At 37.4% G+C, this 14,276-nt stretch overlaps 1 protein-coding gene across 3 annotated transcripts in view; it reads right to left on the bottom strand.

Annotated features, from left to right (window-relative positions):
• The window catches only part of NLGN4X (neuroligin 4, X-linked), a 244,148-nt gene that overhangs the window by 129,342 nt on the left and 100,530 nt on the right, over window positions 1–14,276 (bottom strand). Inside the window, exons 2-3 of one of the 3 annotated variants that reach the window (XM_012656808.1) lie at window positions 9,180–9,239; window positions 5,449–5,601 (exon numbers count right to left, since the gene is read on the bottom strand). In XM_012656808.1, the coding sequence (XP_012512262.1) occupies window positions 5,449–5,601; window positions 9,180–9,239 (213 nt within the window). Of the gene's footprint in view, window positions 1–5,448; window positions 5,602–9,179; window positions 9,240–11,594; window positions 11,630–14,276 lie in introns of all 3 variants that reach the window. The other 2 variants (XM_012656810.1, XM_012656809.1) reach the window with 2 other exon arrangements.

Raw genomic sequence — 14,276 nt, forward strand, 5'->3', positions numbered from 1 at the left:
GCCCAGCCCGCCCACCCTCAATTTCAGAGGAAACAAGACCCTGCAAAGGCGACCAGAACAGGGAAGATGACCACACCATCAGGGAGGGCGCCGAGCGTGCATATAGCTTAAGCCCTCCCAGTTGATCGTTCAAATGCTGTTTCTGCTATGCACGCTGACTGCCTGTATGCCAAACCATTTCTGTCTTACATTCAAAGTTTTGACTCCAAAGCACCTAACAGGTTTATGCAATTTATGACATTTTACAGAAATAAAACCTTAGAAGACCATGGCACAGCCTTCCCTGACACAAAAACTTCCAAGATAGCTACAATATCTGAAAAATTAGCAGGTGTTCCAGATATATCTTTTGTAATGCTTAAAAAAAAGTCAGTCATATAAACCTGTGGGCAACATTTCTCAAAACCATAAACTAGCTGTCAGGTAAGAATGGTCTTAACTCCATCGATGGGCAACAGGCCTCAGGCTGGCAGTGAGAATGGCACTAGCAGTCGGACACCAAACTCACTGACAAAGCATTAGTTCTACGGCACTGAGGAGGTTAGATGTGACAGCTGCCATGGTTGGGGCTGGGGCCACCATCCTCGCACACCGTAATGAACCATGCATAGGGACAGGATGGAAATAAATCAGCAATCCACTCTGAGGAACATAAACATACTTGTAAGCATCTTATCAGAATTGTGTATCTGGGTCAGCCATAAGAGTATTTTGTTTTTCGGCATGATTATAGAAGCTGAATCTGATGGTAAAGTGATAACCAGTTTCCTAAGGCACTCTGCAGTTTATGAAGTCGTACCTGTCGTTGACTGGCAAGACTGATGGTGAGGTGTGTGTGATAAGAACCAGAGCTCTGGCGTCACTTAGCTCTGGGCTCCCATCCCAGCTCTGATCACTCCCAGCTGCAACACTGTGGGTCACCTCCAAGCCTTCATTTCCTCCTAGGCAAGGTAAGGTTCACCTCTCCAAGGGAGTTTATAGGGAGTAAGTGAAGGAACCTCTACAACAACCCATTGCAGGCCATATAGCAGCTCCTCAGTGAATGGATGCCAAAGGGTATAGTTGGGGCTATTTTGAAGCAAAGATACATCTCAGCATACTTGAGGTATCAAATGGTAGGATGACCAAAAACGCAATAATCCCAAGTGAGCTAGACTGCAATGAATATTTAAATGGAGGTAGACTAAAAACTTGAGATGTGAAGGCATGTCAACTTGGAGACTATTCACTGGGATGGAAGAGGACAAAAGCCATAAATAAATAAATTCCAGGTGTTTCCATTAGGAAGCATCTAAGGTGCATTCTCTTTTATATGGAAGGTCTCTGGGCTGCCATGAACTAAGAAGAACAAAAGAAAACAGCAGATCAGATTTAATAGATAGCACTCAAGTTGTCCTGAAGTAAGGGGCTAAGACAGAGAGGAGAGTATTCATCCTGTAACGACCTTGTGGCATTCACAGATTTGACCTGTGTGGTTCTCTCTTGATGGGATTGTTTTGTAAGTTTATTACCTAGATTGATGTCTGGTTTTCTTAGGAGTAAATGATACTTATGGATCATGTGAGGTGAATGGACAAGAGGGAGCAGGTGTTTAGAGTGGTAGGCGGGGCTAAGCAAATGCCCGGCACACACACAGCTCAGCAGGGCTTTGGCTGGGTCCTCCTTAGTAGGTAGGAACACCATACACCCCAATAATGGCTAACATGGGGGCCCTGGTGAACGTCAGGTTTTCCAAAGTCACAGATACGTGTGCCTTCATAATGACAAAGGTGTACAGTAGAATAAATAAGAAATATGTTTATAGAACAGTAGCTTCTTTAAAAACAAACACCCGCTCAATCATATTCAATGATAGAATGCCTCATGTAGGTATAAATAATTGCTTTATAGCTATGATGATACAACGCAATTTGTCTGGGACAATCTCAGTTTAATCATCATATATTAACAACTGTCAAACATGCCCTGGATTGGATCATAAATTATGTGGTCAATGGCTAGCAAGATTGGGCTGCACAGTTCTAATTTAAAAAACAAAAAAACCTTCATACTTCAAAAAGCAAGCATGATGACCGTCTATTTAATGTCTTATAATGACTTATTTTAATTAAGGTGATTCAGTTTGGATGCCAAGATTTGATAGATACTAGCCATTAGAAATTGGGCCAGCTGCAATTCTTACTGTGAAACAACAGAGGTATTAATATGATGTTCAGTGATATCAACAACAATAGAAACCATAGTGTGACTCAGTATATTGGCTGGCACTCACGGGCTATGAAATTTCACCTACATGAATCCACTGATACTTAACAATTTTTTAAAATTTTATTTATTTATTTATTTTGTGAGACAGAGTCTCGCTGTGTTGCCCTGGCTAGAGTGAGTGCCGTGGCGTCAGCCTAGCTCACAACAACCTCAAACTCCTGGGCTCAAGCGATCCTCCTGCCTCAGCCTCCCGAGTAGCTGGGACTACAGGCATGTGCCGCCATGCCCAGCTAATTTTTTCTATATATTTTTAGTTGTCCAGATAATTTCTTTCTATTTTTTTTTACTAGAGATGGGATCTCGCTCTTGCTCAGGCTGGTCTCAAACTCCTGAGCCCAAACAATCCGCCCGCCTAGGCCTCCCAGAGTGCTGGGATTATAGGCATGAGCCACCGCGCCCGGCCTAAAATTTTATTTTTAATTGACAAATAATTGTGTATATTATATACTTATGGGGTACATACAGTGTGATGTTTTGAACCATGGAAGCCTTATACTGTACAAATGGCTTGTCAAAGAGAAAATGTCACCTCCTTCTACAGCTAAGGAAAACAGGCTGAGGAAGAGTTAGCTGACTGTCTCAATGCCACACCACAAACACAGAGGTAGAGGGAAGATCCCATGTAATGTCCGTCTCATTCTACAATCTATATTCTTCCCAATGCCAGCACTGCGGTTCCATTTTTAGCATATGTCATCTTTTTTAACCCTCTCTTTGGGTAAGAAAACAGCATTTGCTACTCCACTAAAAAAAAAAAAATCTGAAACAATATTTTTTCTATTCCTTACGTAGGAAAATAGCATTCATGCATTTATTACTTTTATTGGAAGAAAAAAACCTCAAGGAATATTCCAACTTTTCCCTGAAAAAACTATCTATTCATATAAAAAGCACTCACTGAAATCCTCACTGCAGTGCATGCTGCGTGATTTTATTTAACCAACTTTTTAAATATCTGGCTGTCAAAGGTTTAAAAATATTTTTTCAAGACCAATAATAGTAGTTTCCCACAAGTAAAAAGTAAATGCTGCGTGACCTTTCTGAAGAGGACAACAGTAAATGCAAGATCCATGACGAAGACCAAGGAAGTCACATTTTAAAGTCTCAGTCGCCACCGTGTATAATCTGCAAAGCTGGCACCTTTCACTCCATCACATAAAGGGGGTCTGTGGTGCTTTGCTGGTCCACAGTGGCTCCTTGGTGGAATGTAAATAGGCCGGCATAGAGATGCTAAATAGCTGCTTTTATTTCCTCTCCAGCACTTTCACAGTTCTGTTATCTTATCATGATTTTTTTTTAACTCTTCAAAGCAAAAGGTAGACTTAACATTTTGGATTTTTTTCCCCCTCTTTTCTTAAAATATATATGCATGCAATTCCCCCACTACTTTGAGAGATCTGCACTCGATTCAGGAAGGGGCAAAACTGATGAGATAACACAGTGTACAGTTGCTTGATACAATTTGGCTGCTTTAGAGGGAAAAGGAAATCAATTTCTTTTGGAACACAGTCTTATCCATAACATCAGCCCATCCTGCATGCAACAGAACGTTTTGTGACTCCACAAGAGCGAGGACATGCTCAATGCCCACTAATGCCTTCAGAAGAGGGTGCCCAAAGCTTTGCCCCACGTGGCCACACTGCGTGCAGCCCACACACTGCTCCCTTGGAAGAGGCCCCCATGCAGGGCCCGCACAGGGAGTTTCCTCCTTCCACCTCTTTGGTAGAATGGACCTTTTGTAAAACATCAAGAAACACAATTTCCTGTTTCCAGTGGGGGTAGCCAAAGCAACTAGCCAGAAAAACATTCAGAGAAACACGCAACCAACTCTCTGCAAAAGTGCATGAAAATTATTCCACAAAATCTGGCATATAGAAAACTATGAAAAAAGAAAATGACATAAAACCATGAAATAATAAGATTCATGACACTAAGCGTTTTTTGTTGTTCTTGTTGTCGTTTTTGTTTGTTTTCTGTAATGCAAAAACCAGCCTGGAATGCTGAGTACTTTAAGGCTCCCAAAAGGCAACTTTAAGAGCACCTGTAGGTGATTTGCATGTCTAAGCTAGAAATGCATTTCTCAACTGCACCACTTCCTGAGGTCTCTTATAGGTTAATGTTTCCACATAGGAATGAAAAAGAAACACTCAGAACGAAATTAAAACATCTCATTGAAAAATAAAATAGTCTTGGCGATATTTACCTATTTGAAGAAAGCATCTTCAGCCATATTTCTCGTTGGATAAAGCTCCATGAGTCCATTTCAGTTTGTATCTTGCGTTGTACCGTGACCACGCTGCAAGCAACACGCACATCTCTCTCATGGCTACCTTGCTAAACACTTCATTTTCTGCACCCTTTTAATGTATTTTTGCCTTGAAAACAAATGTGTTCACACAGAGTCTAGGAGCATTATGAATGAACTGTGCAACAGCAGGCAAAGCTAGCTAGGAAGGTAAATCTTGAAATCTTACCCCCAAAATGTCTAATTTTCCAACCCACACTCAGAGGAAAAGGAATAACAGACCTAAACAATGTGGAGCTAAGCTTGAATGCCCCGTACTTAGCCCATGCCTTTTAATCATAAATAATAAAATGCAACAAAAATCAAACAAGTATTGTTCCCTTGTATGCAGATTCAATAGAACCAACAACAAAGCAGATCTCCGAGGCCCCCATGGGCACAGAATCAGGAAGTTGGATAAAATATTTTCCTGCACGCAATATACTGATTCATACAACGGTACAATCAGCAAAGAAAGCTAATATCCATGGTGGTTATCAACTATACTATTAACAAATATGTGTTCATTATACAGGTCTATAGATGAACACATATTCACTGAGCTCCAAGGAAGAAACATGCTTTAAATAAAATTTCATTTTATCCTGATCTTCGCAACTGCATTGGTTTGAGGAGGAATTCAGGTCCCAAGAAAATGAAATTATTGTATTAACAACTGCAAGCTAAAAAGTAAATAAAGAAAAACACAAAATAACAATGTTGCATGAACATAGTAAAAGGAAGGAATGTATCCAAGCACACAAAGTCAGCACTGCAAACCACAATTATCCAGGAATTGGAGTAACACGCCTGAAATCCATGAGCCCTGTGAAAATAAAAAGCAGACCTTCCTCATGGCCTCCTGCTCCGGCATTTCTCATGAGAAAATCACTTACCTAAGATACCCAGACGGTAGTTAATGGTGATCACGATGACGTTCCCATAGCTCGCCAAAATGCTCCCGTCAATCATGTTGCCTGTGCCTTCCATGTAAGATCCACCATGGATATAGACCATCACTGGCTTCTTGCTGTTCTGATCATGGATATCTGGAAAAAAAGCCAAGTAAGGAAACACAATAAAAAAAAAAAAAAATCACGCTTACTCACTGATGCTAAAGAAAGAGCCAGGGAGGTTCCTTAATTTTCCTAGTTTTGACTTGAATTAATCACATTGATTTTTGTGCCTGGTATAGCCTTCATAAGGGTGCCTAAGGGAAACGGCCAATGCTATTATATTTTCTATTCATAGAAATGATATTTTGGGAAGCATACGGACATTTGGAGTCATGTGCTCGTATAAGCATCTGTGTGTAACTAAAGCGCTAATAGAAAAGGTTTAAAATAAAGTGCGTATTCCCTAAATTTCCCTCAAGCCCTAAAGTGTGATTTAAATGGAAGAAGCACATGGCATCCTTGATAAAATGTATTTTATCATCTGATTCAATGTAAGACCAACTTCAAAATTATAATTAGCTTTAATATCACTGCCACATTAATTCGCAGGTGAATGTACGGATTCATCTTTAATTTGACAAAAAAAAAAATCAAAGAAGTAGTGAAATTATAAACTGTCAGTACAGAACAGATGATAACAAAAAATAAATAAATGGTTAAAAATTATTAATGGAACAGAAATGGGGAAAAATAGACGCCCAGGCAAGTGTCTTTGCTCTGTTGATTACAGTAATAAAACCCATTTTTTTTTTTTTTTTTAGACAGAGTCTCACTCTTTTGCCCAGGCTAGAGTGCCGTGGCATCATCCCAGCTCACAGCAACCTCAAACTCCTGGGCTCGAGCGATCCTACTGCCTCAGCCTCCCGAGTAGCTGGGACTACAGGCATGCGCCACCATGCCCGGCTAATTTTTTTCTATATATTTTTAGTTGTCCGATTAATTTCTTTCTATTTTTAGTAGAGACGGGGTCTCGCTCTAGCTCAGGCTGGTTTCAAACTCTTGAGCTCAAACAATCCGCCCGCCTCGGCCTCCCAGAGTGCTAGGATTAGAGGCGTGAGCCACCACGCCCGGCCCAAAACCCATATATTGAAGTAACAAAAATGAAAGAGATGTAATAAAAAATGGCAAAAGAATCCAAACTCAAGATGAAATTATTTAAATACTTTATATTTTCACAGGGGACATAAACTGCCACTGTGATTTGCAACCAATGAGTACTCTTAGTAATTACTTTGTTATTTTCATTAGCAATGATGTTAAAACAATGATCTATGATGATAGAGATTTGGAGACTGTACAGCCTGCTTTCTGAAAAATTATGATTAAATAACCCGTTTAATATTAATCAGCCTACGTGTGTGTGTGTTGCATGTGTGTATAAATCATTTAAAAATCTGTATGTTATTTAAAAAACGTGCACCTATGTACATTTATTTTCATTTTTTTCTTCAATAAAGTTTTATTCTTTCCTCATTCATGGGGACACTTTTGAGTCATCAGAAAGGAATGTCGAGGAAATGAACTACCATCCTATGGACGATGGCTCCGACTAGAATGAATTATGATCACAATTTTACTTGGTGTGTACAGAAGACATGAGAAAATCTCTGGTCACAATGAAGTACAGAAACAAAGTGTCACGTTTCCCAAGTATTTGCAGATATTTAATCCAGGTCAGAAGAGTGTCTTTTATTTTCTCATATAAAATTTAAATGTAAAGTAAAAATCCTCTATTAAGCATTTATTCATCATGCATTACATGCAATTTTCCTGTGATGCACTGTCTCTTTCTTTTCCCGATTTGCTATTTTTGCTGTCATTTATTTTACCATTATTGGCTGCTGGCTACTAAATTGTGGGAAAAAGGAATAAGTAGAGATTTTGAAGGGCTGCTCTACGATGTTCTCGTGGAATATATGTTACATGAATGTCTCTTACCTTTCATGAAACATGGAACTACTTTCTCTTGAATTTGCCTAAGTAATAACCGGATGCTGTATTAATTTGAAGTTTAAAAAAATCACACTTTATTAGATTTAGTGAAAATTCGATGGCATCCTAAAGGTAATAAAGTTTCAAGGTGAGCATCATGAAAACAGATCCCAATGATCGAATGGAAATATCTGAAAAAGAGAGATCTGGGTATGATTCAGATTATAGCGCTAGAACAGATGAGAGTACTAAGGGAAGAAACACTTATTTTATTTTAATTTATTTTTGGACACCGAACAAAAAAATGTCAGATGTTCCTAAGCCCTCCTCAAAGTCTACCTGAGGCAGGTGTAGATTTTGATATTTGAATACCATTGGGAGAGATCTCTTCTGGACAGCTATTTGAGGCAATGACAGCCCTATGAACTTCGAGCTCCATAAAAAAAATAAATAAATAATAGTAATAATAGTAATAATGTTAACAGAAGACCAGGGTTGACCGCAATGTTGTCCAGCCTTCTTTTCTTGGAGAGCAGTTTATTCATGAAAGAAAGCAAAAAGGGCAAAAACAACATGCAATTGGTAAAAAGGCCCTTTGGAGGAAGTTGAGCTTGGCCAGCAAGGATAACTCACCACTCCCTTTCGGCCAGAGACCCGGAGCTTCATCAGGGGCCTTATCCCTTATGGAAAATAAATGGACTTCCATGCATTTTGCTACGCAGGTGGGAAAAATGTGCTTTTATCCATGCTACAGAGCCTTCTCAACAAGTAAAGGCTTATTTTGGTACTATTTATTGGTTTGTTTCTCTTGATTTTTAAAGCGTTTATTCTACGGAAGGGGCAGAATACAGTGTGCTAGTTAGTTGTCTGCTTGAGTGCTTCTCCCCTCCATCTTTAAAAAAAAAACAAAACACATTTCACTTCTGGTGGATAATCTATTGAGCAATTTGGGAGCCTTACAGGGAAACTTTTCATAGCAACAAAACATTTTGGGGAGAAAAACGTGTTTTCAAAACAGCCCTGGTGTGAAAAGAAAGATGCACATAGCTAGCTTTCTGTCCTTTTTCAAATTCTGAAATACCTTTTTTTTCTTTACATGCTGCTAAAAGGCTGTCCTGAAAGAAACATCTCGTTAAAATCTCATTAAAACACTTTTTTATGTACTTCACTGTGAGCAGCTTCTTAGAAACCTATTTTGGAATCCATATGTTTGAAAAGAAAAAAAACAAAACAAAAACAAAACTGAAATTCCAGCCCTCCCACCCCCAAAAGTTCTACTGAGGTGTGGCAGAGTTTTGCAGTTTATAAAAAGAATTAATAAGAAGCAAAGCTCCAAAAATGTAATCTTAACTTACAAAATAACATCTGGAAAGAAGAAAAGAAAGTATACATGCATGTTTTAAAATTCCATCTTCTCTTCTTGTGACCAAGACAAAAAAATGAAAAGAAAAAAGGAAAAAAAAAAAAAAGGTGGGCTTCCTTGTAAATAGCATTTTTGTTAGTCATTTCAGGTCTAGAAACAATCTTTATACTTCTTCTGACAGTGATTTGCAGTCCTTTACATGGAAACTGGGATTAAAAATGACAGTGGTTTTCATACAAGAAGAAAATAAAGAAGCACACAGAAGTGCACTAGTTTTAAATAAGGGGAAGAAAAACAGATTGAAATTAAAAAAATAGAGAGATAGATAGGTATAAACTCATGCATCAGGGTTGAGCATTGAAAAAACAAAAAATACCTTCATCTTCACCACGGTCATTACTGGTTATATCATCTGCGTTTTTCTTTGTGTTGCCTCCTGGGGTCATATCGAGAAGGAAAATAAAGGGAAAAAAGAGAATTCAAAAACAACAGGTTTGCAAAAATTCAGAAAAGAGAGAGATGCTACCCAGTAAAAGAAAAAAAAAAAAAAAGAATGTAACAAAAAAAGTTGAAACCTGTTACATTTAGATTTCAAAAAATGAAATAGGGCGATACAAAATGCATATAAACATAAAGATGTCAAGAAGAACAAATCCAAAATGTTAATTGCAAAAAAGATTAGATATCTTGTGAAAATGTGCTTTGGGGGTTAAAATGATACTACTGCAAAAAAAAAAGCTAACGTGAGTTGTTTTAAAAAAAAGAAAAAATTAAATTATTAGAAAAGAGATTTCCCACATTCTTAAAAGAAATGAAGTATTTAATGGTCCTCTGATTTTAACATGTTACAATCTAAATAAAGTTTGAAATGTCACTGATACACTATGGTTAGGAAATTTCATAATGAGAGCAGAAATACACTTAAACAATAAACATGGCAGGACTTTAATCAAAACATCATAAAACCAACATTAGTTTCATGTATTGAAAACTTAAAAACACATAATTCGCGAAAGAATCAGAAATGTCACTAATTTAAATCACTAGGATTCACCTCTACTCAGTGGTTGGAAAACCACTATCCGTTATTCTCTTATGTTCTCTAGTATTTAAAAAAAACTATTTGCAATAAGTATTTCTTAAATCAAGACAAAACATTCTAAATTGTGTTCTGTGTGTTTGCAATACTCAATATCATTTGAAAGTTATCATTACCTGAATTTGTAGAAATGTAAAATAAAGATTGAAGTCACCTACCTTGATCACCTCAAGTAAGATCAGCATGGGAATTTCAATATAAGCAAAAATGCAGAGGGGTCCTTAACCATTGCAAAAACCTCTCTCATGCCCTGTGTACCCATTGCACCATTTCGGTTTTTATATTTTCCAGATATAAGAGGCTAAAATATTCAATTTGGCTTGAATTATCTAGTTAATCGGCTCAACGCCCTCCTTTTTATTGGCAGATGCAGCCCATGGGTTGCATATCCAACGACAAATAACCTGAATTGAAGTCAATCAATCAAAAAGATCTTTGCTTTTCCATAGGGTGCCTTGATGAGTGAATTAAGGTAGAGACAAAATACCGTCATGGGAAACTCTTGTGAATGAAAAGCATGCTGCAGATCTACACGACTCCGAAGAGCTTCAACGTGTTTTGAAACAAAGGCTTGATACTGCTGTTTTCATATGTCAAACAAAGGTTAAATATTATCCATTCCCTGTGGTTCAACACCCTATAAAAATCAGACCTGGGTAAGCTGGTGGGTGAGAAAATTGATTTGTAGTGTTTGTTGATTTGTGTAGTTTAAATATTCCCACTATAGACAATTTGAGGCTACCAACAGGAGGACATTGATCACAGAGTCGGGGAAAGGTACCCAAGATGCCTTAAAAATGCAACATATCACTGGTTTCACCTAATAGAAGGTAGAGTGAGACACAGTGGGAAAAAAACAACATTCTTCTTGTAACGCATTCATTTCCAATCGCTTAGAAGGTATCATGGTATTGATGTGTCATTTAATATAATAATTAGTTTGATACAGAAATCTATACATGTCCAAGAATTCTTCTGCATTTAAATGTCTGAAAACTTTCTTTTTTAAAAAATTAATCTCCATCAAATTAGCTTGACTGTCTTTTTGGTTGGTTTTGTCGGAGTTTATCAGTATAAAATGTAATTCAAAGCTGTCTCATGGACTGAATTTGCTGTTAAATTGTTTTAAAGAAACTAAAGGAGAAGCAATTCTTAAAGAAAGGTAGAACATAAATGATACACTGAATCATTTGTACTAGAAAACAAACCATTCTGGTTTCTGAAAATACTGTAATTATTAATTCGAGGAAGAAGGTTTCTGCTTTTGTTTCTATTCTGTACATTTCTACAGAAGCAGTGGATCTTATTTTTATAGTGCTCTTCCATTAAAAAGTAAAAGATATTAGACAAATTAGATATGTAGTCAAAAGACAGAGAGTAGATTAGGGAAGAGAATACGTCTCCATAATTATCTCCAACAAAATACATTCCTTTAAAGTTTGACTATCTTTCCTATTGCAGTCTTCCAGGAAACACACAAAAGACAGGGAAAAGGTGTTCTTTTTAATTTGGTGCTGGTATCTGGAATGTACCTTTGCCCTGAATCTGACCTTACATGCCTGCTCTCTTCAGAATGCTCCTCTTAGAAACCTCCTTAACTTCCAGCTAGAGGCAGAGAATCAGGAGTCCCCAGCCTGGCTCAGGTGCCATCTCCCTGCCACCACCAACCCCACCAAAAGAAGTCTGGGAAACCTGTGTCCTCGGGGCCACATGTGGCTTTCTGGATCCTTGAGTGCTGCGTTTTGATTAAATCCAAATGTTACAGAACAAATCCTCTTAGTAAGTGCTCAGGGAAACCTCCCCAGTCCATCAGAGGAAAATGTTCTAAAGACTTTGAATGCTTTTACAATCTTCATAGCCTAGTTATGAAACTATGCTATGTTCATAAGATAGTTTTATTTCATGGTTATATCACTAAGTTGTGACTAACATACCACGTCTTTGATTATATAAATAAACTCACATATTACGTGGTTTTCTATATCTTGCTTCTGTTATTACTACCTAGCATACGGTTTTCAAGGACCATCCATGTTGCAGTATGTGTCGGTCGGTATTTCATTCCTTTTGATGGCCGGACGATTTTTCGTTATATAGTTAGACCACATTTTTTCAATCCATTCATGTTGATGGACATTCAGACTGTCCACTTGATGGTTATTGTGAATAATGCTGCTATGCACATTTATTTGTGCTCCATTTTTTTTCACATGAACATGTTTTCACTTCCGTTGCATAGATACCTAAGAGTGGAACAGCTGCTTCAGATGGCAAACTTATGTTTAATGTTTTAAGAAGCAGACAGATGTTTTCCAAATCAGCTGAGTCATTTGGCATTCCCACCAAGGTGTATAAAGGTTCCCCACTTCTTCACACTCTAGCCAACACCGGTTGATATCTTTCTGGTTATAGCCATACTAATGGGCGTTAAATGGTGTCTCATTGTAGTTTTAATTTGGATCTAACTAATGACTAATGATATTGAATATCTTCTCATGTACTGTCTTCTCTGATGGACTGTCTTTTCACATATTTTTGCCCATTTTTAAAAATGGGTTCTTTGCCTCTAATGAGTTGTACGAGTTCTTTGTATTTTCTAGATAAAAGTCTTTTATCAGAAATATGGTTGGTAAATCTTTTCTCGCAGTCTGTGTGGCTTGTCTTTTGGTTTTCTCAATGGTATCTTTTGAAATGCAAGAGTTTTTAATTTTGATGAGTTTTAATGTATCCATTGTTTTCTTTTAAGGATTGTGCTTCTGATGCCATATTTGCAAAATCCTTCTCTAATCCGTGGCCCTGAAGATTCTCTCCTACATTGCTTTTTGTTTTCTAAAAGTTTAAGAGTTTTAATTTTTGCATTGTCATCTTGCATTCATTTTAGTTGGATTTAGTGGATGGCATGAAGTAAGGGTTGAAATTCATCTTTTTGCATATGGATATACAATTGTCTCAACACCATTTATTGGAAATGCCATCCTTGCCTCACTGAATTGCTGTGCCACCACTGTTGGAAGTCTACTCACTACAATTGCAACGGTTTATTTCTAAACTCTTTCCAGTTACCCGTGAACAACATGGGTTTAAACTGGGTGCATTGACCCAGTTTAAGAAAATCTCACATGCAGACTTTTTCCGCCTCTGCCAACCCTGAAACAGCAAGACCAACCCCTCCTCTCCCTCCTCCTTCTCAGTCTACTCAACATGAAGACAATGAGGATGAAGACCTTTATGAGGATCCACTTCCACTTAATAAATATTAATAGTGAATATATTTTCTCTTCCTTATGATTTTCTTAATAGCATTTTCTTCTCTCTAGCTTACTTTCTTATAAGAATACAGTATATAATACATAGAGCATACAAAACCTATTAATCGATGGTTTGTATTATTGGCAAGGCTTCCTGTCAACAGTAGGCTATTAGCAGTTAAGTTTCTGGGGAGTCGAAAGTTATATGTGGATTTTCCACAGCATGGAGATCAGTTCCCCTAACCCCTGCATTGGCCAAGGGTTAACTGTAATTATATTTCATTGATCTATATTTCTTTCCAAGTGTGCATAGCCTACTGTCTTGCTTAGTATACCTTTATAGTATCTTTTTAAGGAGGAAAATGGAAGCCTTCCCCGTTTCTTCCCCTTTCCAAGATCTCTTTGATATATTCTAGGTCCTTTGTCTTCCCATGCAAATTTCCATGTCAGCTTGTCAACTGAAGGAGAAACTCCTGCTGAGATTTTGATAGAAATTATTTGCCAAACCACGATTTTAAATTAATCTTATATAGCAGAGCCTGACCCAGTAACACCATTATATACCACCTTGACTGTTCTGTGTATATTTAATTTTCCACATCTTTGTTCTTTTTCAATAAACTGCTGTTCTATTTGTCTGAGCAAATAGAACTAATTAAATGTCTAGAAACAAACCGAGTTCTTTTGAATATATAATTTAGATATAATCATGGACTAATATAAATAAGTATTAGAGGGTTCAGGAAAAAACAATTCTGCTAGAGTTTATTCCTGAATAAACCTAGCTTGTGGCTGACAAAAAATCCCAAACAAAGTCCAGACAGGCCTTGAGTTTTCTACTTCCCTCCCATGTGTACCCTTCCTCAAAATGCCAGAATAATATTTCTTTTCCCTTAACAATTAGCATCTCCATCAAACCTCCATAGAGAGATGGATTTAAATATTAAAGGGAATATTTAAATAACTTCAAACAAAAGCATAGCCATACCATTATTAAAATTTAAATACCATTTTATAAATAAAATATCTTAATGTCTCCAGTCCTGAAGGAGATCCATCCTTTTTTATACCCCTTCTTCTGATGTTCCCGTTTAGTGCTTTATCCACATTATTTTCAAAAGTCAAT

This window comes from Propithecus coquereli, unplaced genomic scaffold (assembly GCF_000956105.1).
Source record: "Propithecus coquereli isolate 6110/MARCELLA unplaced genomic scaffold, Pcoq_1.0 Scaffold52, whole genome shotgun sequence".
Taxonomy (NCBI): Eukaryota; Metazoa; Chordata; class Mammalia; order Primates; family Indriidae; genus Propithecus; species Propithecus coquereli.